Source organism: Puma concolor, chromosome A2 (assembly GCF_028749965.1).
Source record: "Puma concolor isolate L17-30 chromosome A2, mPumCon1.1.hap2, whole genome shotgun sequence".
NCBI lineage: Eukaryota > Metazoa > Chordata > Mammalia > Carnivora > Felidae > Puma > Puma concolor.
In genome coordinates this window covers 153,922,922-153,949,484 of record NC_141668.1, presented here as the reverse complement: position 1 = coordinate 153,949,484, position 26,563 = coordinate 153,922,922, and the positions used below count along the sequence as shown (strand labels likewise).

General features: G+C 58.8%; 1 protein-coding gene across 5 annotated transcripts; it reads right to left on the bottom strand.

The window, feature by feature from the left end:
* Positions 1-797: 797 nt before the first annotated feature.
* CELSR3 (cadherin EGF LAG seven-pass G-type receptor 3) lies at positions 798-26,563 on the bottom strand. 5 transcript variants are annotated; one of them, XM_086698279.1, is made up of 37 exons: positions 22,816-26,563; positions 20,654-21,304; positions 20,050-20,275; positions 19,605-19,720; positions 19,147-19,235; positions 18,881-19,038; positions 18,183-18,346; positions 17,796-17,921; positions 17,536-17,705; positions 16,934-17,119; positions 16,267-16,383; positions 15,726-15,897; positions 15,443-15,584; positions 15,214-15,334; positions 14,712-14,895; positions 14,295-14,396; positions 14,062-14,076; positions 12,797-12,891; positions 12,363-12,572; positions 11,942-12,137; positions 11,515-11,670; positions 10,941-11,115; positions 10,131-10,298; positions 9,781-9,907; positions 9,486-9,692; positions 9,105-9,279; positions 8,763-8,875; positions 8,236-8,315; positions 7,647-7,773; positions 7,093-7,209; positions 6,837-6,985; positions 6,447-6,562; positions 5,976-6,134; positions 5,205-5,405; positions 4,606-4,824; positions 3,936-4,060; positions 798-2,541 (listed from the first exon to the last, which is right to left on the bottom strand). In XM_086698279.1, exons 1-36 carry the CDS (start codon positions 26,561-26,563, stop codon positions 3,963-3,965), a joined length of 9,375 nt encoding a protein of 3,124 aa, XP_086554405.1. In that variant the 3' UTR covers positions 798-2,541; positions 3,936-3,962. The 5 variants fall into 5 exon arrangements, with proteins under 5 accessions (XP_086554405.1, XP_086554401.1, XP_086554402.1 ...); XM_086698275.1 differs by having other exon boundaries at positions 3,936-4,824; XM_086698276.1 differs by having other exon boundaries at positions 3,936-4,824; positions 7,647-7,770.

Below are 26,563 nucleotides of genomic sequence, written 5' to 3'. Positions count from 1 at the left end.
TAAAGACCTGCGCGGAGCTGGCCATAGCCGCGGCCCCAGGTCCCTGAGTACGACAAAGGCGAATACCAAGTCTTGGCTTCTCGTGGAAGGACCCCGCGGGATGGGGCGAGAAACCCGCCAATGGGCTGCCTGTGGGCGCTACTGGTGGCCAGAGCCATAGCTCTCCTTGGGGTATCAGGTCTCTGCGGGCGCCACCTTCAGTCTCTCCTCTTAAGATCAGGCAATGTCTGACACCGAAGGTGCCCTAGGCTGCCCTTCAACTCTGGACACCCAGACCCAGAATGAGACTGAGAGTTTCCCTTCCTCCATACAGAGCACAGCCTGGCATCTCGGTTTCTGTCCAAAGATTTCTGCGTGAGCGGAGAAGGAACGCGATGTCCCAGCCAGGTCCAAGTCCTAGAGGCTGGTGGGGGTCAGTGCTGTTAATGGGCTGAGGGGTTAGCAAGGGCAGTTCCTAGGGTTGACTGGGCCCCTAGCCAGGGCAAATTCGAGGTTACAATTGCACACCCTGAAGACCAAGTCATCATGCTGCCACCTTGAGAGAGAGGAGTTTCCCTGGCACCTTACTCCCAGCACCTGTGCTCGTACTTCAGGCCCCAATCACAAGGCGCCAGGCCAGAATTAGGGGTGAAAGAGATGGGAACCTGGTCCAAATGTCAGACGAAATGTGCTAAAAATAACTGAATATTGAGGGGGGTGCAGAGCTCAGATTTCTCCCAAAGGTCAACCTGGCCTGAATCATTCATAGCCACCTTCCTACCCTACACCCCCACCCCCAAACAGAAAGAGGCAACAACCATTTTCTATAGAAGTTTATTCCCAAAACAGAGCGCGGCTTCACGGAACAATTTACACAGACAGGGAAAGGGCCACTGGGCTGGAGCAGGGGACCCCCACCGAGGGACATCTATAGAACCTAGGACATAGCAAGGACGACCCCCTCTCCCCACAGTGGGCCCCTTAACCCTTCAAGGGCTGGGGTCATTCTGCTGGGTGAGGAGAGCTGGGGTCCTGGCTGGCGGATTTGGCACCAGTCAGTGAAGAAGAACTTTTAATCTCCTTGGAAACTGCCTCCCAAGAGTATGTGCGGGGAAGGGGCAGGGGGGTGTCTGCACAGAACCCCCTACAACCCTGCACAACCCATTGTTCGTAGCGGTAAAAGGATGCCCGCTCTGGAGGATTTCTGGGTCTGCTGTTCAACAGGGGGCTCAGGGCTGGCCTTTGGCCTGGGAGAGGTAGAGGCTAGAAACTCCTCAAGATGGCCAGGTCCAGGGTCCTCAAGCCCCTCTCCCATCTTCTCTATCTTTCACTTGTAAACAAAGGGGGAAAAACACATTCTCAACTGTAAACAAAGTGTAAAAGTTCAAAGTTTTCAGTTGTAAACAAACTTGTAAAATGTTTTAAATCTTGACCTGTAAACAAAGTAACAAAATCTAGAAGTCCCCAGTTCTGGACATCAGACAAAGTAATAAAAGAGAGTTTTGTGAACAGGGTCCTAACAGTCATTTTTCCCTATAGAAGAAAATAGAGTAGGATGGAACTAGTTACTGCAGCCCAGGTGCCAAGGGCCAGGGAGGGTCCTGTAAACATGGGAGGCAGTGGCACCTACATTCTGTGTCTTCAATTCCCTTGCTTTTGCTCCCCTTGCCCCCACTCCTACCCTACCCCTCGGAAGAAATTCTAGCACAGGGCAGGGTCAGGGCATCAAATGGCACCATGGACAACTTTTGCTCATAGCAGGGGTAGGGGCTGGCAAATGACCCCCTAGTCCACCCTCTGCAGGAATGTCTGAACAGAGGCCTGAGCCCCTCCCCAGGAGAGAAAAGGGAAGCCTTGCTCTGTAAACATGACATCTGCTGCTCCACCAGCACCCCACAGCATCAGTCCTAGGTCATAAGGCAGTAAGTGGCAGGGACTCCACATAATAAACACACACATCCACGGGGAGGGGCAGCGTGAGCAAGCCCTGTGAGGAGGTCAGAGGACCCCTGTTTCCAAGACCAACCCCTTGTCCCTGAAGTTTGGCCCTTGGGGCATCCAAGAAAAAGCAAAGATCAGCTCTGTACTTTGGGCCCTAACAATATTCAGATCAATGGGTGGGAGGCTACTTGCCCTTCCTGTCTGAATCCGCCCCAGTAAGATGAGAGGAAAGAGCATATGGTTTGCCAGGGACCCAAATGGGGCCAAACTCTACCCTCTGTCCCCTTCCCCTCCCAGCCCAGCCTCAGAACCCCAGGAGACAGAAAAGCTGAAAAATAACATAAGCATATCTCTCTGGTTACAAAGGTACAAAACGTATAAAAGTCCTCCTTTCAGTTCTTCCCCCTGCACCTGTTACACGCATGGCGGGATTTGCTCACAGAGAGAGCAAGGAGCCTCAGCACTGCAGCAACAGGGAGAGCTGGGGGGCGGGCAGGAGGCTGCCTGGGGATCAGCCCCTGACTCCCGGAGTCTCTTCTGTTAGCTCTAATCTTCCATTGCCCTCAGCCATTCCTGGTCCGTGAGTCTGCCCCTCAGGAGTGCCCCTCGCTTCTGGGAACTCTGCAGAGTTGAATGCGGTAGTCAGAGGTGGTTGCTGAGAGAATTCAGTCAGTCAGGGGGCTCTGGGCTTCCACCACAGCCTGGGCCCCCACCATCTTCCCCCAACCCCATCACCTTTGCCTCTCAGTCCCCAGCCCCCTTACACCTATTTCAGGGTTCTCAAGCCCCTTTACCCCTTCTGCACCCCAAGACTCATCAGCAAGGCCCCACGGCCTCCTGTCTTCTCTCTAGGCATTCAGCGAGCACCTACTATGTACAAATACTACATTAAGCACTTGACAGATTTTTGTCTCAAAAAATCTCCACATCTCAGAAAGTTTGTTACTACAGACACATTTTACAGATATGGAAACAGAGACTCGGAGAAGTCAAGTGTGATTCCTGAACCCAAACCCCTGCTCAGCCCCCCAGGCCCACCCCCAACCCCCACCAGTCAGACCCCAAAGTTGGGCTGCAGTTGGGTCCAGGCAATACTCATAGCTCTCCCTCAACCCTCCCCCAGCACCCTTCCAGAGTCCCTGGCACCAGGCCCCAAGTCCCCTGCTCCTCCTTCCTTTCTCTTCCTCGGACTCTGCCTGGGTTCTTCTATTGGCCTCCTGTCCCACACCTGGGGTCCCCTTCTCCCCAAAGCCTCCTTTCGCCCTGCAGCCCTCCACAGAGCCTGACCTAGCTGTTCCTCCTTCTCAAAACTCAACTCTCCTCCTCTTGGTTTCCAAAGCCTCGCAGCCCTTGTTTCCTCCCCACTCCTCTGGCTCCTGTGTATCCAGCTGCTTCCCAGGTACGACTGCTTTTCCCTACCCCACAGATGCCCCATAGGCACCTGAAACGCACCAGGTCCCAGCTCAGTTCCTACGTGCTCCACCTCACGGTGCCCACAGGCACGAGGAACCTAACATTGACTAAATCAATCGATCAATCAATGGATAAATGACTTACTTTCAAAGTTAGCTCTTCAGCCTGGAATAGAAGATGCCCATATCCTGGCACCACTTCTGGCCCCTCCTTATCCCATACCACCTCCTAAACAAAGCCTCTCAGGCAATGACTCTTCCTCTCCTCCTTGCCCCTTCCACATACCAGGTTACCTCCTACTGCCAAGCCTTGGCACCTGCTCTCACCCCCTCCTCTTGTTCAAGCCCTCCGGAAGGCACCTATCTCTCTTCCTTCGCCCAGGAGGTACAGGGGAGGGTGGCTGGCACCAATCATACACCCTGCAAGTTCCGGCTAATCACACCACCATTCCCCGCCAGATTTCTGCCCCCAGCCCATGGCACCCTGGCTGTGCTAAGCCAGGGCCAACCCACACCCCATTTTGTGGCAGAACACAGGCCAGGGTACACAGGAGGTTGCCTTAAGCTGATGAGGGTAAGGGCAAGTGGCTAGAGCCTGCTTACTCTGAGTCTGGAGATAGCTCTGAGATGCTATGGGATGTGGCAGAGCGTGGTGTGGAGGGCCCAAGCGCAGAGGCTGTGACAGAAGGCGTGGCAGTGGTGTGAGGGCCCGAGGGCGTGCTTGAGGACTGCACAGAGGAGGAGAGAGCCGAGGAGTTGAAGGAGGCAAGGATAGAGGAGAGAATGTCCAGCTGCTCTGTAGAGGGGCCATGGCTAGGGCCACTGGCTGGGTCCTCCCTAACTCTGAGCAGCTGCGGGGGTGGCCCGAGGCCTTCTCGTGAGGGGTGCCGGCTAGGCACACGGTCCAGCTGCTCCCCTGAGTTCGATCTCCTGGACAGAGAATCCAGGGGCCGGGATGGCAAGAGGGGGTCCCTTGAGAGTTGCCGCTGGGGAGACAGGGGCAGAGGCGGGGGCTGTGGGTCAAGGTTCCGGGCACTGTGGGGCAGGGGCAGTGTGCTCAACCACTCGCAGGGCGCCCTTAGGTCCAGAGCATCCCGTGACCCGAAGCGGCCGGCCCTGGCAGCAGGGTAGTCCCTCGGTGGCTGCCTCCGTGGTAGGGTGCTGCCCCGGTCCCTGGGCTCCAGGCGGCCTGGCGCGGCATCCAGGCGTTCTTGGGAACCTGGCCGATTCAGGGGATGAAGCATAGGGGCAGGGGCCTCCTCCAGTCGCTCACGGCTGAGTTGCCGCCGGAGGAGCAGGTCCAGCTGTTCCCGAGAGGAGTAGCGGCTGGCTGGCTGCGAAAGGCTGCCTGTGGCCCCTCCAGCATAGATACGACCATAGGAGGCAGCTGGCACAGCACGGTGGCCCAAGGTGGCTGCACGGCACCAGGACAGCTCAGGGGCACCCCGGGTCTGTGGCACCAGTGGGTACTGCAATCGGTTCTTCAGGATGCCTGTGTGAGGAACAAATGGGAGTAAAGTAAGTATGTGGGGCAGGGGGTGGCAGACACTCCCTGGGTCTAGGGATGCAGCTGCCCCTGGGATCCCTGTGACAAAGGGTTGGAGACAGAAACCCTTGGCAGAGGCAGCCCCTGGGGATCCCACTGCGGCAGCAGGATAGGGCTTAGAGTGGGAAGGCAGTCATCCCCTGGGTCGGGACAGCGTCAGTCTCCAAGGTACAGGAGTAGGGGCAGACCTCCCCTTGAGATCAGAGGAGGAGCAACCCCCAGGTCCTGGCAATGCAGGTGAGGCTCAAAGGGGCAAGAATCCCCTGGGCTGGGGTAGAAGCAGTCTCTGGGGTCCCTGAAATACAGGACAAAGTCAGGGGTCGTACCTTTCCTCTGGCGCTGGGCCCGGCCCAGGGAGGTTTCATCTCCACTAGTCAGGGCCAGGTCCGGCTGGTTGTTGTTGGCTGCGTCCTTGCTGGTGTCCAGCCCCAGGCGCCTTTCGGAGCCCCAGGTCTGCAGAGCACAGGGAGTGGCCTCACATTCCCCCAGGGCTGGCCAGTAGGACAGAAGATCATTGCCATCCACGTCTGTGGAGCCAGAGCAGGTTACAGGAGCCTCTGAATTGACCCCATTGATTCATGACCCCTGTGATCCAGACTCAGTGACCACTCCCCTAACCCTGACCCTAATGACTCCTGAAACTCTGGCTGTACTGATTGAGCAGAGGTAGGAATAAGAGAGTGTTTCTCAGAAATCAATGGACCCATGCAGAGGGTTACTGGTGAGACTGCCACTCTGGAGGTGGACAGAGAGTAGGGGTGGGGGGACTTGATGGCTGAGGGGTCAAGAAAAATCCTGGGAGAAAAAACCAGGCTGAACCCCAACCCTCATGGAAGAAGAGGGGCTGGAAGAATGACATGTCACCCTGTAACATCCCTGACTCTGACCTTGACCTTGTTGCCCAGGCTGTTCCTGGACCTCTAGCCAGCAGAACCACTAGGAAGATAGGGAGAGGTGTGCAGGGGTCTAATGATGACCCCAGGTTCCCAATAGGCTGGTCCCAGGAATCTTCAGGGGATGTCAGCGTCCCTGGGTCACACCCAAGTGGAATATGGGATATCCCTTGGTCACCCATGGGGTCAGAGATACCCCCTCACCTTTGGGGTGAGTGAGGAGCCTCTCACTCTGGGCTGCCCGGCGGAGTGGACGCTGGAAACGCCCCCGTGTCCGGCCATTGTCCTCACTTTCTGAGGATGGAATGGACAGACTTCTCTCCTCCTCCAAGGACAGGTCGCTGTCAGAGTCAGAGTCTGCAGCTAGAGTTGGGAAGATCAGAAGGAGGAAGGCACATCAATGGCTCAGGGAGATGAGGAACTTGGGGGTCAAGAAAGAGCCTGGAGCTGAGGGTCTTGGGTTAGCTACAGCAGGGAGCTGGGGCTGGGGACCTAGGTAGAGTCTGGAGTGGGGGTCAGTACAGAAGGGCTGGGACTTGGCAGGAGAACCAGGTGCCTCCTGGGGCAGTGACCTGTGGGGAGCTCGCCCCACTGCAGTCAGCTGTTGCTCTCAAGAAAGGGAAATGGTGGGGAGATCCTCTGCCTCCCTTCCCCCGCCCCGGCCCTGGCCCCTACCTCCACCAGCATCTCGATGGAACATGGCCACATCCAGGTCAGTGGGGCCAGCATGAGCCTGGAGGCTGTGGTCAGTGTGGTCAGCAGCTGAGCCATGTCGAACCAGGACATTGTCCCTGGAAATGCAGGAACCGCCCCCTCCCATCAAAGAGGGATGTGATGGGGTGCTTTGGAGGCTGGGGTGGCTGTGAGCACATAGCCAACTGCTGTGGAATGGCTCTGAAAGCACCCCTGGGTATGTGGCAAGAGGCATCTAGGGCAGAAGCAGTAGCGGGGAACCAGGTGCCAAGATGGGTAGAACCATCATCCCAAGACCAGCAATGGACCCTCTGGTCAAGTGGGACTGGTCTGAGCTATATGTCCTCCTCCCAAGAAGGCTGCTCTGCTCACCTGAGGTAGCCGCGGCCCCGCTGGCTGTCTTGGTCCTGGGTCCGGCCAGAGCGAGCACTGCTCACTGAGGAGACAGTGGAGGCACCCAGGGTGATGCGGATGAGGCCACTCTCTTCAAAGAGGGCCGTGTTGTTGTAAGCCCCGTGCCCCTACAGGAGGTGGGTGCAGACAGGAGTGTGAGCCAGCTCTGGAGAGGCCTCCAACCCTGGCCTCTCGGGGCCCCCGGCCTGACTCCCCAGCCCTGAGAGCCCCTCACCGTGCCAGGCGCTGGCCTTGCCTCCTCGGGCGCTGCCTTTCTAGCCAGACAGGCTGGTGTCCAGGCAGCCCGGGCATCTGCATTCAGGACACAGAAGAGCAGCAGCACTGCCAGGCCCTGTGTCAGTAAGGGTCAGCATGGGGTCAACGAGGGGTTACCGAAAGTCAGTGAGAGATCAGAAATGAGTCACAGGTCAGAGGAGGGCCAGCAGGGGGTCAGTCGAGGCTCATATAAGTCACTGTGGGTCAGCAAGGGGGATCAGTCATTGCAAGTCAGTGTGAGGGAGTGAGGGGTCCAGGGGTGACCCAGTAAGGGAGTCAGCGAGAATCTCGGAGGCGTCAGAGTGGCCCAAGTGACTAAGTCAGTGGAGGTCTGTGTGGACCAGCAAGTGGCCAGGAGCCACAGTGCTGGGGAAGGAAGTCCAGGACGGGCACCCTACCCGGCATCAGTCATCCAGAGGAGTCAGCTCTAGACTGGGCTCGATGGCCTGCCCAGGGTTTGGGCCACCCTGCTGAAGCCCCACCAGGCCGGAGGTGGGGAGGGGTGCCAGTTACCTGGAGCCCGCAGAGTGCAGCATGGAGGTAGTGGAAGGCCAGGACACTGTGGTTGACTGCCAAGAGGCCGAAGAGCCAGGAGGCACTGACCAGGAGAAGCAGCAGAAAGCAGCTGCGAAGGCTCCTGCTGCGGAACAGGGAAGGACACAAGGGGACAAGCATGCGTCATGCAAGGCTCATGCGGGAGACACACAGGGGTCATGGAAGGACAGGAAATCACAAAGGAACATGGCGGTCTCCAGAGGACACTAGGGGAGACGGGAGGTCACCAAAAGAACCAGGAGGATAGTCAGGGAGCCATGAGGGGACATGAGGAAAATATGTGGGAAGTAGGGGCGGGCTATGAGAGAAGTGTGGGAGATAGGTGGGACACGGGGGCAGGAGGCACAGTGAGCCACCCAGACCAAGGGAGACTCAGGGGAGACAGCAGGGCAGAGCATGTGTGGGGCAGAGTATGACGAGGGCACCAGAGAGGGGCTGGCCAGGGCAGGTAGGACTTCATCTCCCCACCCAGAATCTGGAGCTCAGCCTGCCAAGGAAGGAACTGCCATTCTAAGAATCCCCCGCTTCCCCCAGCCAGACAACTCACAGCACAGAGGTCTTCTTGGCCTCCCTCTGCCCAGTGGAGCAGGATGTGCGGGCAGTGAGGAGAAGCATGGTCCCATTCATCTGGACCCATGGCCAGACATGTGGAGCAGGGGCAGGACAGAGAGAGAGACAGTGAGAGAGGGACAGGGACAGAGAGAGACCAAGACACAGAGAGGCAGAAGCAGTGAGAAACGCACATGCACACAGGCGCACACATACACACACACACACACACACACACACACACACACACACAACAGGGAGATCAGAAACAGAGAGGCACTTTGGCTCAGAAAATGTCCGAGATAGGGAACCAGAGAGGGACCGAGAAAGGGAAATAGAGATCCGCAGAGAGAGAGAGGCAGCCCAGTTTCTGACCCCACACTTCCCATCTCTGTGCCAGTCGAGTGGAGAACAGAAATTGAGGCCGAGGCCTGGAAACCTGCCAACTGCCACCCGGCACCCCTCCACCAACACCGCCGCACCTGCTGCAGAGCGCGCGGGTGGCACGAGGTACAGCACACTCACCACGATGACCAGGATGACAGGGCCTGCGAAGCTCCACATGAGGGGTTCGTGGACCGAGATCCAGCAGAAGTCAGGGTTCCCATAGCCCTCGGGATCCAGGCCGACAGCAAGGCCTGTAGGGGAGGAGAGGAAGGACTGAAGGGGTATGTTCTAGAGCAGCTGACCTTCTCATGCCAGGGGTGGGGGCACAGCAGGCTCCCTGCTGAGCACATGGCATGGTGGGGGGCAGGGATGGAGGTTGGGGTAATGATCGGGACTCGGGGCGGGGGCAGGAGTCAGGCCACGTGATAGGTACAAGCCAGGGGTCGCAGGCCCGGATGGGCCAGGGAGCAGAGCCCTCACCCAGCAGCACGGCAGGGACGCCCCAGCCCAGGGCGTGGTAGAAGCGCATGGCGCCGCGGTCCACATTGCGGGGCTCAACCTGCATGCGGTAGAGGTGCAGCCCCTGCACAAGGAGCCACGCGAAGGTGCTGAGGAAGAAGTAGTGCAGGAGGATGGCGACCGCAGTGCACACCAGCTGAAGGCAGGGTTGGGGGGCGTCAGCGCCACTCCTGCCTCACCCCGCTTCTGACCCCTAAACCACAGCACCTTGACCCAGCATCGTGCCCCAAACCCGGGCCCCAACCTGAGCATCCCTGACCCCTGACCCTGAGCTTTGGCTCCAGGACTTCCTGAGCCAGGTAAGGCCATCGAGACACAGGTCCCCTGGCCCCGACCCTGCACCTGGTTGTGGGTCCTGTGGATCCCCAGCAGGAAGAGGAGCTCTGCCACGCCCAAGGCAGCCGCCACGTTGGCATGGATCGCACGCATGTTGGACTTGAGGCTGCGCAGGCTCAGCAGGACCGCTGCGGTCAGAAGCAGCGCGGCCACAGACACTGCCATGACCACGTGCGTGAACACCGCCAGCAGCTCCAGGTCACCCTCCAGCCGCTGTGGAGACAAGGATGGTCACTGGGGGTGTTGGTCACCCCTGCCCTTTGGCCTGCCCACGTCCTCAGGACTCTGAACACAGTCCCACCTCACGGGGCGAAGCATCCATGAGAACTCCAAAGGTGCCTGTCCGGCTGCAGCGACATCGAGCATGAGACCCATTCCTGTGTACCAGCTCACAGTCCCGTGCCGTCCACATGCCATGCTGGTCCGCCCTGCAGCCACAGGGCAGTTAGACCTATCATCCCCTCGGGAAAGTGCCCCGTGGCCTGGCGAGGGGTTGTGACAGACAGTGGGGAGGGGCAGGGGGCCTGAAGCTGAGGAGCCACATTCCTCATTGGCCTGGGTGCCTAGGGACATTGGTAGGGGCCCCAGGGGCAGGCTGGGCTCCCCGGGGGCCAACAGGGGACCAAGGGTTTCCGGAGCGGAGGTCCTCACGGGCCAGGCGGGTCCCACTGCACGCAGATCGCCTTGCTCCGATTCGCTGTCTGTAGCAGGCGGAATTCCAAGCTGATCGGGGACTCTAGGACACCCCTTAGGAAGTTGCGTCCATGGAACACAGCCACGCTGACCACCGGGGAGTTCATAACAGGGTTCTGGGGGAGCCTGAGGAGACACCCCACCTGGGCTCAGACCCTGCTGACTTCCCCAAGCTCTGACTGCCTACATCTTGGTCTTCATGCCATCGGCATGGCTGACTGAGAGTCGGGATGCCCCAGAGTGGATGCTATTTTGGGGAACCCCCTCAGCCTCCCACTGGGCTGATTCAAGACCCTGAGTCCAATGGCATAGCTAGGCTGTCATGGTTCTGCGGAAATGGCAGGTTCTCTGCAGCCGAGAGACTTCAGACTCACTGTCTACACTGGGGTCTATGGCCTGAGCAGCTTCAGACTGTCTACCTCAAACTGCCGTCCCTGCCACCCCGATCTGACCTCCATCGATTGGTCAGCCTGTCTTTGCCTGCCTCTGTTAGCCAGTCTGCCTGTCTGTACCCGGCACATGTACCTCTCCTTTATGAGACTGTCCCCACCTGTGGCTCTGTGCCTGTCTGCAACCCTGCACAACTCCACAGAACATGATTCACCTAGAAGCCAGCACGGACAAGGCTCCCTGGAGCTGCACATGGGAGCTGTCTCAGGATGACTGTGAACTTGCTCATTTGCCCACGAAAAAATGGGTGCTAGACCGGGTAGAAGCTTACAGGCAACTCAGGGGTGAGAGGCCTGGAAGTAATGCCCCCCGTGGTACCTGGCGCCGCGGCGCTCGGCCTGGAACTGGGCAGGGAGCAGCCCCCCCAAGGTGCGGTAAACGAGGAGGATGACAATGGAGATCCCAGGCTCAGGCTCAGGCTCCGGGGGGACCGGAGGGGGGCCCACACTTGAGGAGGTGTAGTTTTCCATGCTGCTGCTGCTTGTGGACAGAACTGCCAGGTGAGGGGGAAGAACCACTGTCAGTGACCTCTGACCCCAAGCACCCACAAACCCAGCTCTGAACCAACCCATCGCAGCATCAAGCATGGGAATCTCTTCCCTGTAGGTCCAGGTCTGGGAGATGGAGAAAGCAGGAACCCATGAAGGGGATATGGGCTCTCCAGGGCTGGATCCTGAATATCAAGGCGTGGGAGAGATCATCTGTGGTGAGGGAGAGAGTCCGGCGAGGCGAGAGCAGTGTGGGGGGGCTGACATGGGAGGGTCTCACACAGGGGTCTGACGTGGCGTGGGTCTGACAAGGGCAGAACTGGCAGGAGGGCAATATACTATCTGGTGAAAGAGGTGGGATAGGGAAACAGGACCCGGGCCAGGGGTCACCCAAGGGATCTCACCTTCAGGTGGGGATGGCCGTGGGGACTGGGGAGGCAGCAGCACGTGTGTGTGAGGATCCCAGGCATCCTGGCCCCGGAAAAGGTTGCTGTGGTAACGAGGGTAGCGACGGGTTCCCCGGGTGGGACTGGGGTGCTCCATGCGGTCGATGCTGAGCACTGCCCAGGAAGAAGAGGGGTGAGACCCAACAAGGATCTCCTCCCCATGCAGAAGGCCCCACACCCTCCTATCTGCATCTTATACCCAAGTCCCACAATCCCTCACTTCATTGCTACCAGCACAGAGCCCATCCCTGCAAAGCACTGAGGGAGGTGGCACAGCCTCCCGCTACTAATGTTGACATCAATAGCCCCCAGCCCCTCAGATTTCCAGGTCCTTGCCCTTTCACAGCCCCCTTCCTGCCTCCCCCCCATGCCACTCGCCACATACTGATGTTGGGCGTCACCAGCCCCACGGGATTCAGATATGTGAGCTCCATATTCCTTGCAAGCGTGGCTGCATACTCCTCCAGATGCTGCACCAGCCCTGCGCTGCCTGGGGAGCCCCCAGGGGCCCGCTGCCCCAGTGCTGCCCACAGGTCCCCGGTCTCTGGGGCAAGCAGTGCAGAGCCAGCCCACAGCAGATTCTAGAATCAGGGAGATGAAAGTGGGCTCAGCCAGGTGAGGACATGTGAGGGGAGACAAGGCAGGTCTGAGGGTTATGGCTGGGTGCTCAGACACACCCCAGCCGGCAAGGGGGTGGGTTGGGAGAGGACAAGGGAAGAGGGAGAGCCCAGGGCCTTTACTTCCCCAGGGTTAGGAGGGGCCTGAGCAGGGGTCCAGGAGATGGGGAGCACAGGAAATAGGCCCACCTCATTGAAGTGGGCATCCTGTGTGGCTGTCAGCCCAAAGCCCTGCTGGTGACTCTCAAAGGCCAGCAGGTGGGCCAGCAGTCGGGCAGTGACTCGGACATCTTGACTAAAGTAGTGGTCGGTGTGGCCAGTCACCTCCCGCAGCCTTTGGGCCAGCTTCTTGGCCTCCACAGTATCCAGTGCTGTCTTATTCAGCTCTAGGCCATCCAGCTGCCAGGACAAAGATGGGGATGGTCGCTCTGTGGTCCCTTAGGCCTTTCTCAAAAGCTTCACAGGAAGAAGGGTTTGGCCAGATTAAAGGGCAACCAGGAAAAGCCCAGGAGGTCAAAGGCTGGGGTATGATGTCTGGGCCCCAGCCCAGGCCTGGGGAAGCTGAGGCCAGGGCCAGGGCTAGCGCAGGTCTTGAGTGCAGGGTCAGGTCTGGGCAGTCTCACCAGCAGGTTGAGTTCTCGAAAGGCAGGGGAGGTACAGTTGAAGAGGTCAGGCTCCAGCCAACCCTGGTCCTCATCACACAGCCTCACAGCAGCACCTAGGGACAGGTGAACCATGGTCAGGCCTGGGGCCGGAACACCTTCACTGATCTGATGAGCACAGCACCCTCCCCCAACCCAGGGGGAGCTCTGAAGCAGAGACCAGAATAGTAGGCATCTGTGGCTGGACAAGCTCCCAGCCCAAGCAGGTCCCAGCTGCCTATCAGTCTCAGGGGGCCTGTGGGCCATTCAGAACCACTGATTACATAAAGCAGAGCAGAAAGGTGTGCGCTCTCTCTGTCTCTCTCTCTTACACACACACACACACACACACACACACACACACACACACACACGGGCCAGAGCACATTCACAGACATGTGGCCCAGGGCAAGCAAACACACAGACCAGTGCCCACGTCTGCACATACACGGACGTGTGGAGTGGATCAGGACAAACACACAGACACACATGCTCTCTCCATGTATGCACACACAGACCAAGGTTTCCAGGAGTATTGTGTGACCAAAGTGAGGGTGGGGTGAAAGTTATCACACTAGCTTCAACTGTCCCAGTGGTGGACTCTGCTGCCCTCTTGCCCTTGTCTGTGAGATGGGGATGGGGGTTGAATGAGAATTGACCTGGGTCTTAAGAGAGCTCATAGCCACCAGCAAGAGGGACCCTAACTTGAACACAGAACCCCCCCAAGACAGACACACAGACACGTGCACAGGCACAGAAAGACACACACATGAGCATGCATACAGAGATGATCTCTGTCCAGCCACTGTGGAGACCTCAAGCAGCAGGGAGGGTTCTGCAAGGACCTCAGGCAGTGGGGAGGCCCTCAGGCAGCAGGGAGGAGTCTATAGGGTCCTCAAATAGAGAGGAGGGCGTTTTTCGTGATTTCGACATAGGAAAAGGCCTGAAGGGACCTCAGGAACTGAGGAGGGGGTCTGCAAGGATCTTAGGAAGTGGGGAGGGGTCTGCAGGGTCCTCAGGCAGTGGGAAGGGGCCTCTGAGGACCTCAAGCATCAGAAAAGGGCCTCCAGCATCCTCAGACAGTGGGAAGGGGCCTCCAGGGACTTCAAGCAGCTGAGAGTAGCTTTTAGAGACCTCAGGCAGTGGGGATGGGTCCGCAGGGATTTCAGGCAGTGGGAGGGGTCTGCAAAAGCTCTGGCAGTGGGGTGGGGGGGCGCAGCACACCTGAGCAAACACGTACCCCTTACCTGCACCCCGCAATCCTGCCCAGAAGCCAAGAGAAACAGATGGAGGCTCAATGAGGGGGTGGGGAGGGACCCAGACCCCCTAGGAGGTATTGAGGAGCCCACATGGACCCCTACCCCACTCCCACTTCTTTGCAGGAGCAATGCCACCCAACTCAGGAAAAGAAGTGGCTCCAGCAGTCGGAGGCCAGACCTACTCCCACCCTCAATGATGCCCCTGTCCCCCAGGTACTCACCCAGGGCCCCTCGAGGACAGGGCACGGAGGCCATCATGCCAAACTTGGTCTGGGGCCACCACACGCCAGATCTCAGGGACTTGGGGCAGGCATCATAGAGCACTAAAGAGAGAGGAAGCACTGAACCAGGCAGCCAGGGACTGGGGAAAATGATAGCCACACCCACTACTCCTTTACCACCCACATCAGACCCACTATCCAGCACTCCCTCTCTGGCCTTACAGGAGCTGGCCTGTCAGGTTCTGTAACAAGTCATCAAAGTATCTGGGACAAACGTGGGGGGCGTCTAGGTATCAGTGGTCTCCTTCAGGAAACACTTCCCAGAGCCCTACCCAAGGAGTCAAACACGCCAGAAAGCTTGGTGGCAGCATGCCAGAGCCAGCCCTCTACATGTGGAGCTGCGTGGAGCCTGCTCACCTCGGCAGCCACTGGCCGTCACCTCCGCAAAAGGACTGTCACAGCTGTTGCACTGGCGGCCAAGGGCTCCTGGGCGACAGGGGCACTGCCCGCTGTGGGGTGCACATGAACGCGAGGTGGAGCCCACAGGGTAGCAGTCACATGGGAGGCATGAGTCGCTGCCCCGTGGTCGGTAGTGGAACTCCTATTCGAGAATGGATCAGGGGCCTGAGGTCAGAGATCGGGGCTTAAGGTAGGGGTCTCAGGTCAGGGCTTGAGGAATGAGTGGAATCAAGGGCAAAGGGTCAAGAGAACAGTACTCACAGGCCAGAAGGAAGATTGGGCTTCAAATGAAATGTAAGGGAGGAATCAGACATCAAGGACTAGAGGTGGCAGTTAGATGACAGGACAGGGGTAAGAGGCTAGGGCCTAAATCAGGTGGCAGAGATCAGCAAGCTCGATAAGAATCACAAATCATGGCTAGAGAAAAGTTAAAAGGTCAGGGGTCAGGGGCCAGGCATACCTTGCAGTGACACTGCCCATTTGTCTTGTTACAGTTGGGGTCAAAGCCCTTGTGAACGTCACAGTTGCAAGGGCCACAGGTTGGGCTCCCCCACCAGCCCCGTGGGCACTGCTGGTCCATCCTGGAGGTAGACAGCCAGGTGAGATGTGAGATGCCTCCAAGATATCTCAGTGACAACTCCCTCCCCCCACCCCAGGTCTTTCCATCATCTCAGTCTCCAGCCCCTCACCTGTGCTCACAGTGGTGCCCGAAATAGCCACCTGCACAATCACAGGTATAGCCATGGGGAGCTCCTGGAAGGTGGCGGCATGACCCCTGGTTCTGACAGGGATTCAAGAGGCAGGCGTCCACACACCCTGGGCCATAGTAACCTGCAGGTTGGGTCAGCGAGCTCAGGACACTGGCCACAGAGCATGGGAGGAAGCAGGTACCTGTCCTTCCAGTGATCCCAGTCTTTACCATGAGCCCCCAGTTCCTACCCAAATCCACCCTGCCCCAACCCCAATTCACACCTGGCCAGCAGGTACAAGAAAAGGTCTGCCAGAGGTCTCGGCAGTCAGCGTGGGGTGGGCAGGGTCCAGATGCACAGGCGTTGGTCACTATACAACCAGGTTCCACGTTCACTCGGTGGCTAGGAGGAAGCAGGGCTGGGGATCCCGAGGGCGTGGGGCCAAGCCATACCCCCTATGGACACAGCCAGCAAGGTGTGAGCCCCATGTCAAAGCATCTCAGCCCCTACAGAGCCAGCCACCTGACATGCAGTCTCCCTCAAACCCCCCAAAAAGCCCAGACCCTGACCCCAATATCCCCAACTCAGCCCCCCATGGGACCCCTAATCGTGCTGTCCCTGACACAGACCTCTAATGACCCTTGATAATGTAAGCTAGACCCTCACCGCCAACAGCACAGAAAGGCCTATCTCTGATGGCTCTGGGTCACATCTCCTCCCCATGCCAACCCCTATGTGAATGCAGCTTTTCAAGTCCCAAGGTGCTCCTGACCACTGACCATGCACCCTAATGGCCCAAATCATGTTCCCGTGCTGACCCCCACCTGGATACAGCCAACCAGACCCTGAGGAACCTCCTCTTCACTGCTGGGGGGCAGGCCTCCCACATGGAGTCGCTTTACCTTCAGGCCCTGCAGTTCACTCCCCACTGCCATGGTGTCCTGGGGGAGGGGTACAGTCAGCACTGGGGGTGTGGGGGCACCTGATGGATCCCTGCCCTACCCTAGAGTCAGTCTTGGCCTTGTCCTAGCCCTGCATGACCATCCTCTGTCCCTCTGGACCAGGAGAATGGTCTGGGCATGTGCTGCCCCTGAGTGCGGAGGACCTGCTGGAGTGTGGGGGATGGATAATAGCAAGGTTTCAGTAAAGAGCTGGGCTCAGACAGGCCTCTCTTTCCTGGACCCAGAATAGACCCTGAAATTTCAGAGCTTTGAGACAGGGAGATCAGGGCAGAGGCCAGAAGGGGTTCCCAAGAGTTAGGGAATGTACTGGCTGCAGAGGTACCCCAAGACCAGGCCAGAAATCTGGATAGCCTCTCTAACCTGAGCAGGCCTGGCTGGCAGGGTGGGCTCAAAGCAAGGGCATGAGGAAGGGACTGCAGGGAGAGTGATGTACAGTGGAGACAGTTGAGGGGATCTGGACTAGAGAGGGGTCAAATGAGGTGGGTCTGGTTGGGAGACTAACGGACTACCCAAGAGTCAGAGATCAGACCTGGAAGAGGCTATAGTCCAGTGAGACCATGAGGACATGGTGGCCCCGCCGGCCACCTGGCTCCTCCTGCAATTCCAACCGCAGATCGTGCCACCGGCCATCACTGACAGTCACCTGGTCCAGAAGGAGGTGGGCAGCACGGCCCGAGCCCCTGGTCACTGTCACCGACAGCAACCCCCGATCCAGCTGCAGATAGAGAAGCACAGCGCTGGGGTCAGGGCCCCAAGTTGGGCTGGGGCTTGGAGAGTCAAGAGGTGAGATCAGGGGGTTCAGACATCAGAACTGCAGGGCTAAGGCTATATCTGGCACACAGGGCATTGTGCCATAGGGACACCATGTCCCTGAGAGTGAAGTTAGGGGACTCAGAGGTCAAGATCAGGGATTATGGATTGGTGCAGCTAGCACAAAAAAAGATATGCTGGGGCCCTGCACCTGCAGAGGATATTATGGTGGGGAAGAGGATCAAGGGCCAGGGTCCAGAGCAGGGTCAAGTATGGTCAGTACACCTGGCAGGACTAGGTTGTAACAGATCAGGAATGTTGCTGGTGGCATTAGAGGTTGAGAGTTGAGGGTCTAGGGAGGGGCCAGGAAGACAGACACACCTGACAGAGGAGTGTGCTGTGTGGCCCAGCCTGCACTTGCATCAGGACCCCCTGAGTCGCCCGTGTCCGAAATGCCAGCCCCAGGTACCACGGCACAGACACAGTCATGTCATTTCCAAAGTCCCAGCTCAGCGTCCCATTGCCACGGAAATGATGGGGATGGGCCATGGCTGGGGGGATAAAAGGAAGAAGATCACAGGTCCCACCTGAGGAAAAGACCTTACCCTGCAGGCCCCTCTTGCCCCATGATGCCCACTCACTGAGCCTACAGTCTTTGCCACCGAAGCCCACAGGGCAGTCGCAGCTGAAGCCACCCCAGCGTTCTGAGCAGAAGCCGCTGTTCTTACAGGGACCCGAGTCGCAAAAGTGCAGCTTGGCCTGGCAGCCTGGGAGAGGAAGGCACATGGCAGATGTGAGAACGTGGGGGGCAGGGGGCACAAGTATTAGACAGGACACAGGGGTCCAGAGGGGCCAAAGTGGCCATGATTTTAGCCCCAGATTCTCTCAAGATGGAGTTGGAAGGAGACAGGCCCTAAGGGTTAAGCTATGGCACAATGTTTGCCAGCAAAGGAAACAAGGATGAGGTCAGATTTGGAATCACTCCACATAGCCCTCTTCCCCCTCCCTAATGTGGGGACATGGCCTACCTGCCATGGTGCCATTGTTTGCAACGAAGGCTGCCATGTCCATTCGGCGGCCATCAATGTACAGATCCCGCATGCATCCAATGAACTCCTTGTGCGACACGGGGAAGTTCTCGGGGAGGTTGGGGACACCCCCCAGGAGCAGAGGGCCCGTCAGGTCCAGGGACCTGAGGATCAGGGGTCCTCATCATTGTTGGGACAGAGGCCAAGGTAGGGTTGCTCCTGAGGGCCACAGAAGTGGGGGTGGGGTGGGAGTAGGACTCAGAGGATAAAGGTGATTTAGGGGGGAAGGTAAGGCCAGGGAAGAAGCTGGGGCCTAACTTCAGTTGTGGGGGTGCAAAGGAGAGCTCAGGATGGGCAGATGGTCTAGGGAAAGGTGAAGGGGAGGGGCTGAAGGCTAGGATGAAACAGTGAGGCATTTGGGTGGTTGGCGAAGAATCTAAGGGGATGTGGGGCATTAGGAAGGGGGCAGTGGATACTGGAGAACTGGGTGCTTGGGGACCGTGTGTGGGAGCAGGGAGGCAGGGGTAGAATAAAGAGATGGGGCTACAGTGAGGTAGGGGAGAGGATTTGTGTCATAGTGGAGAGAGGATTTGTGATTTGGGGAAGGATGGGGTGGCAGGTTGGAGACAGGCATGGGGTCAGGGTTGGAGTGGGCTTTGGCAGGCAGAAGGCATGGGAATCAGGGGCTGGGGTCTCACTTCTTGGAGCTTGTTTGCATGCCAGCAGCTGCACATGAGTAGTTGCCAATCTCAGCACCAAACTGCAGAGCCACAGCCACGTCGCAGTCATCCACGCTCAGCACAGCCACTTTATCCTTGGAGGGGCCCTGAGCACCCCCCAGAGCATCTGTCCGGGGCTAGAAACCCAGGCACACCACTCAACAGGACCTCCAGGATTGACCCCTAAGGGGCAGAACCTGGCATCCCAGCTCCCCTCATACTGCCATGCCAAGGGTGGTGCCCACCTTGTTGTAGTATCTCAGATGCACTGTGTGCCACTGCCCGTCACTCAGGCCCCCTGGAACTGTAGGGCTGACCACTGTATTGGACTCACCTGTGCAGGGGATACATGTGGAAGGTTGTCTGGAGCTGCCTAGTTACCTTTCCCTCCCCATCCCTACTCAGGTACAGTTACTCCCAGGCTGGCCAGGGATACATCAGATCAGTCCCATCCACTGGTGACCATACTGGCTGGACCAGAGTACCTTGGAAGATAGGAGAAGCACACACCACTTGGAGAGATGGACTTTCTCCCAGGGAATGGCTAAGGGGGTAAGATCCTCACTGATGTCTGTTTGACATGGAGGTACATGTTTAGGTGTGCAGTGAGGCAAACCTGAGGGGACTCGAGGCTTATACCCCCCAGCCATCTCACCTACTCATGTACCCACTCCCCCACATATACATCCACGGGAGCACCCACCCGTGGAATATGTAAGCCGCACTTGCCCGGCCACAAGCTCCAGGGCCAGGAAGTCGTGTTTCTCGTTCAGGCGCCCGTTGTAGAAGAGTAGTCCACTGGGCTGCACTGTTGCGAACCTGGGTGGGGTGGACAGGGCAAGTCACGAGCGGGACACCTCCTCACACCCACCATCCCTGCGACAAGAAGTTTCACGGGGCGCCAGCCAGGCTAGGGTGAAGCAGGAAAGGAGGAGAGCGGGTGCGGTGACGTCAGGGACAGTGCAGTGACGTCAGGGACAATGCAGTGATGTCAGGGACAGTGATGCTCCGAGACACCCAGGCAGGACACCCGGGGAGGGGCGATGTCCTGTGGGACGTCAGGATGGGGCAGCCGGGAATCTGACTCAGGGTCACAGAGGGAGTGGGGACGGCGTGGAGGCGCGCAGAGATACCGGGCGGGCACCTACGAGAGGGACAGCGTGAGGTGGAAGCGCTGCCGCAGACCGCGGAACATGACGAACGAACTGGGAGGGAAGGAGCGCGCCGCCACCTCGCAGCGCGGGCCCTCGAAGGCGCCGCCCGCCGGGCACTGGCAGCGGAAGCCGCCGTCGGGCCCGTCGGCACACGTGCCTCCGTTGCGGCAGACGCCGGGGACGCAGCGTCCGGCCTCCGTGTCCAGCTCGCAGTCTTCTCCTAGGAGTCAAACCAAGGTTGGAGGAGGTCACCCGCGGCTCCAGGGGGCCCCGCCCCTCCAAAGCCTCCCAGCCCACAGAAAGGGCGAGCTCCCTGGGGGCGGACACGCCTCCTAGCGGTCTGGCCCCGCCCCACGTTCCCAGCAGCTCCGGTCACGCCCCCACGCCCCAGGCCACGCCCCCACCGTAGTCTCAGCCCGCCTAAGGCCTCCATTTCTTCAGGGCTTTAGGTTCTCCCAGGGCCGGGTTCCACGGCTTCGCGCTCCGCGGCGCCGCACCCGACCCCGGGAGACTCAAGACAGATTCCCCATCCTCGCTTTCACTGTAGTCCCGCCCTCACGCTCTGCCCGTGGCGCCTCCAGGCCCGCGGCCCGCCCACCTGTGAAGCGCGGGCGGCACACGCAGGTATAGCCACCCTCCCGCCGCGCGCAGGCGCCGCCGTTCCGGCACGGGTTGGAGTAGCAGAGGTCGAGCTCCGTCTCGCAGAAGTCTCCCGTGAAGCCGGGCGGGCAGCGGCAGCGCAGGCCTGCGATGGGCTGGATGGGTCTGAAGAGCGTGGAGGCCGAGGCCAGGAAGGGAGCAGACGAGTCGAAGCGCAGCACGGACACGCACTTCATGTAGTTCTCACAGGGCTCGCGTAGGCACACGTTGTCGTCGAAGGGCAACACGTCTAGGAGCGAGCGCGCGGCAAGGGCAGAGCGGCGCACGTACAACTGCTCTTGCAGTTCCTCGGAGCTGAACCAGGGACCCGCAGCGCCTGCCCCGGCCCCGCGCGGCGCCAGCGCCGAGAAGCTCACATTGAGCACGGTGCCCCCCACGTCCGTGTCATTCTGGATGTTGAAGATGAAGACGTCCTCGGCGGGTGTGGCAAGCACCGCGGCCACGCCTTCCAGAAAGTGGCCCAGAAGCGGTGACAGGAAACGCTCCTGCCACATGTTCTCAAGGCGCACGGTCAAGCTGTTGGCCAGCAACTCCTCCGTGATGATGACCACGCGTAGCACACACTGCGCCGTCACGCTATGCAGCCCGTCTGCGGGTAGGGGTAGAGGCAGTGGTCAGTCTGGGGTCAGCGGCTGCCCTTCCCCGGGACTCAGAGAGCTGGGGCCAGTGAATGCCTAGACTCCCAGCACCTGTGAGTCAGAGGCTGACCCTGCCAGACACAAGGGGGTCTGGGGCTTGTGACCACCAACTCCCTCAGCATCAGGGTACCAAGTTGCTGCTTCCTCTCCCCTCCCTCCAACACCAGGAGAAACCTGAGTCAGCCCTTGGGTCAGTAAGCCATTCCTCTAACAGCACACAAGAGAGTCCCTAAATAGTAACTCACCTTCCCCCAGGTTATCATGGCCAGCAGCCACCCTCACTCAGAACATAAAAAGGAGCCAGGGCCACTGACCACCCACCCCTACCCCCCAGCATTGCATAACCAGCACAACATCCCCTCAAAGAAACAAACAGACTTCTAGATTAATGCTTACCCATCCCCTATCTCTGGTCAGCAAACTGCTTTTCTGTGGCACCAGAAGGGCCCCTGGCCCTGTGACCACTCAACCCCATCCCCCAGAATCCTGGCTCAGCAAACTCTCTCTCTCCAGGAAGGTCTTGAACCCTGACCACCACCCACCTGCCCCCTCAGAATTCTTGGATCAGAAAGCTGCCCGTCATCCCAGACCTGGGTCCTGTGATCTCAGTGGTCACCTCTCAAAATGAGAATGAGGTGCTTATATACCTTGTCCCCAGACCCTAGTACACACTGGATGGACAATTAGGATTGGTTGTTGAGTGAACTTAGGGATAAATGAAGTCTGTGCCTTCTTTGGCAGTGTGAGAAGTCCATGCTCCAGAATTGGGAAGTGAACAGCAGTTGAAGCCTCTCTCCCAACCTCTGCCGCAGTAGGCATGATTGCAAGAGCCTCTCCCACCTGCACCCTCCTATGAGGGAGTGTTTGTGAAAATCTGGGGCTGTAGAGGTAGAAAAGAGGCACGTGGGCCTCTGGACATTTTCCCAAAGGGCAGGTCCTCAGTCAGTCCCTCGGATAGCCGTCAGGCCAGTATGGGCCCACTCTCTGTCTGAAGCTGCCAGAGTAAGCTGCTGTTCATGACCATTAAATTATTGGCCCACCTTCCCTGTACATATGGGGTAAAGGTCAAGCTGGACCCAAAGTAATGCTTCATCTGAACAGGTGTGAGCTGACTGGCCCATGCTGGCTTTTCCCTGTGGCCTCCAGAGCATTAAGCCAGGACCTGCAGGCTTTTGGGGATGGGGGCACTATCCCTAGTTAGTAGACAGTTCATACGGTCTTTATGGGATTTGCTATATGCCCTAGAATCTTTGAGGTTCTGTGCAGACTGTCCAAGACCCTAAGCAGGTTATGAACCTAACCTGTAAAGCCTATGGCAGATCCTGTGGGGGTGCAGGAACCCAGCATTTAAGGGATTCTTGGAAGGCTTGGAAATCCTTCTTTGGTTTCAGGTGCCCTGTGGAGCCCCTGAGGCCCTGAAGGTTGGGGTCACTGGGTCACTTGCTTGCCCCCCACCCCTCACCTGTGACAGTCACCAACATGGAGGCCACCAGTGGGCGGTTGTTGTCTAGCTTGCGGCTGAGTCGAAGCTCCCCACTGGTCTGGTTGACCACCAGCAGCTGCAACTCATTGCCCCGCTCAAAAGAGTAGAAGAGGTGGTCAGAGACATCAGGGTCATAAGCTGGGATGCGCCCAATAACGCCTGAGGGAAAGGTGTCTGAGCGGTTGGATACATAGTTGTTGAAGAGGATCTGGAAGTTGTTGAGCACAGGGCTGTTGTCATTCTGGTCAACCAGGCGGACATGCACAGTGGCTCGACTGACCAGAGGGGCAGACGTGGCCTGCACCACAATCACATATTCCTGGCGAGCCTCATAGTCCAGGTCAATGAGTGCCGTCAACTCTCCAGAGAAGATGTCCATTTGGAACAGCTCAGGGATGTTCCCCTCCACAATCTGGTACATTATATGTGCATTGGGGCCTTCATCAGGGTCTACCGCAGTGATCTGAGCCACCACTGAGCCCACAATGCTGTTCTCCTTCACTCGCACCTCAAACTCCTCAGCTGGGAAGACAGGGGCATTGTCATTTACATCCTGCACCGTCACCTGGATGCTGACCGGAGTCCTCAGTGGGGGTACACCTCGGTCCACTGCATAGGCAGTAAGTTCATACACTGGTACTGCCTCCCGATCCAGCCGCCTCACTGTGCGGACAATGCCAGAGGTTGGCTCAATGGTAAAATCTCCATCACCATCTTCCCCATTCTGGAAAGTGTACTGGACCCTGCCATTGGCATGAGCATCTCGGTCAGTGGCTGAGATCTGCAGGACACTGGTGAAAGGTGGGGCATCCTCAGATACCAATCCCGTGTAGTGGGAAGCCACAAACTGTGGAGCATTATCATTGACATCATTGACCATCACCTCCACATAAGTGGTGTCTGCCTTCTGTGGGATGCCATTGTCCCGAGCTGTAATAGCCAGTGTGTAGGTCACCTGGTCCTCATAGTCCAGTGGAGCCTGTAGTGTAATGGCCCCTGAATCTGCATCAATGCGGAACTGGGGCAGGTTGTCCTCCAGGAGATAGGTGATGCGAGCATTCTCACCCACATCATCATCAGAGGCACTGATAACCACCACAGTGCTACCCACTGGCCGATCCTCATTCACGCTCACTGAGTAGTGGGCACTTTGAAATACAGGCCGGTGAGTGTTGGCATCTGTGATATTGATGTGCACATAGCAGTGGTCGTGAAGCGCACGGTCAGAAGCAGTTAGCACCAGCTTGAAGTAGCGTTCCTGCTTGTAGTCCAATGGCAGAGCCAGTGTCACCAGACCTACACCCCCCTGGGTGCTGATAGCAAACCGATTCCGGGTGTTGCCACCTGTGATCTGGTAGCTGATGGCACTGTTGGCATCACGATCTACAGCGGTCACACTGACCACAGTAGTGCCCACAGCTGCATCTTCATTCAGCCGTAGGTGGTACTCCTTCATCGTAAACTCAGGCCGATTGTCATTAACATCTAGCACAGTCACCGTGACACTGGCTGAGGCTGAGAGTGGAGGTGTGCCATGGTCTCGCGCCTCCACACCAAAGAAATAATGCTCCACAGACTCACGATCCAGGGGACCACTCACAGAGACCCAGCCAGTGGCACTGTTTATCACAAAGGGCATATCAGGTGCCACACCAGTTAGGGAGTACTCTAATCTGGCATTCTCCCCATGGTCCGCATCCACTGCCTGAATGTGGATGACCGAATGGCCCAGGGGTGCGTTTTCCAGTACAGAGACCTGGAAAGGTGTGCTGACAAAGATAGGAGTATGGTCATTGATGTCCACTACCTGGATGCTGGCCAGGCCTGTGTTGTTGGACAGTGGTGGCCGGCCTGCATCCTGCGCCCGGATGCGCAAGGCATACTCTCGCTCTGCCTCAAAGTCCAGAGGTGCCACCACCTGGATCTCGCCCGTGAGGCTGTCGATCGCAAAATGACCACGACTGTTGCCGCTGATGATGTTGTAGTGCACCAGTCCATTGGCATCCTTGTCCCGGTCGGTGGCTGTGACGCGTAGTACCACCGTGTGGGGGCGCACGTCCTCGCGCACTTGCGCCACGTAGCGCTTCTCGCTGAATTGGGGCGCGTTGTCGTTCTCGTCCAGCACAGTTATGTGCACACGCACAGTGGCAGAGCGCGGCCCAGGTTCCTGGCCCTGGTCGCTGGCCTCCACCACCAGCTCGTAGCTTTCCATGTGTTCGCGGTCTACGCGACCGCTGGTGCTTATGAGGCCAGACCGCGGATCAATCTCGAAGGCGGCGGCAGCAGCGGCGCGCGCAGCTGGCGGCCCCACGAAGCGGTAACGCAAGTTGGCGTTGGGGGGCGCGTCGCCGTCTGTGGCACGCAACTGAAGAATGGGGTAGCCCTCCTCCACGTTCTCGCGAAGCGTCTCCCGGTATTGCGCCTGCTCAAACACTGGCGCGTGGTCGTTGCGATCGGTCACTGTAACGGCCACCATGGTAGTGGCCGAGAGGCGCGGCGAGCCGTGGTCCTGCGCCGTCACGCGCAGGTAGTGCCGCTCCATGCTCTCGCGGTCCAGAGCAGCCTCTGTGCGAATGAGGCCGCTTAGTGGGTCAATGCTGAACAGCTCCAGAGAGCGGCTGTTCATAAGCGCAGCCAGCGAGTAAACTAGGCGCCCGGCCTCGCCTGCGTCCGGGTCCTGCGCCACTACGCGTAGCACCGCGGTGCCAGCCGCCTCGTTCTCGGGCACTAGCGCCTGATAGTTGTACTGCGGAAACTGCGGGTGGCGGTTCGCGGCGCGACGGGGGCGGATCCTGCTCGCTGTGGGTATTCTCCAGATTCCCGACTGAGCCCGGATCCCCGGGGGGCGCGGCCCGGGGCGCTGCGGGAGGAAGCGGCGGCGGAAGAGACCACGCGAGCGCATGCGCTCGGGCGTCGGCTCGGGAGCTGTCCGAGACTCGCGCAGTGCTGAAACAGACTCGGGAGCTGTCCTCTCTATGAGCGGTGCTGAATCCAGCCCAGGGCCACATCCTATAGCCCTGGGGGGACAGTCCGGCTGGGGGGCTGTCCTCGCCGCTCGAGATGTCGCGGTTCTCTCGCTCTGACCCCTACGCCTCGGTGCCCACAATTCCCCGCAGCAGCGCGTGGTTCCCACTTTTCTGGGGGTGCCTCTTCCAGGATTCCTCTGGGAGAACACTGGCTTGTAACCACGGGGCCGAACCAGAAGGTCCAAAGGGAAGGGAGAGCTGTTCCTCAGGCTCGGGACCCCTGGGGGCAGAGCCTCTGGAGACTGACTATCTTTTCGCAAGGGTCCTGTCCGCCCGCAAGAGGAGACCTCTGGGCGCCAGCATAATAGAGCCCCTGGTCCCTGTCCTGTTCCTTTCCCGCGTCTGTCTAAAGCCTGGACCCCATATTTCGCTCCCAACCCCGCGTCCGGCTGCTCAGGGAGCCCTCTACCACTCTGGGCGCTTTGCCTTCCCCCTCGGAGCCCCAAGAAGACAGGCTCCCTGACTCCCAGGCCAGGCTCTTCATCCTCTTGGACCCCGGGTGTCTCGGGACAAAGAGCTAAGGCTCCGCCGCCGGTCCGCGCCCCTGGCCCCGTAGCGGCAGCTACCCCTGGGTCCCAGCCTTGGCCCCCGTCGACCCCCAGCTCCTCTCGGCTGAGAGGGAACAAAGGGAGGAGGAGAAGGAGCAGGAGTAGTGGGGTCGTCGGCCCCCTGAGACCCCACCAAGGCGGCCGCCTCGCCAT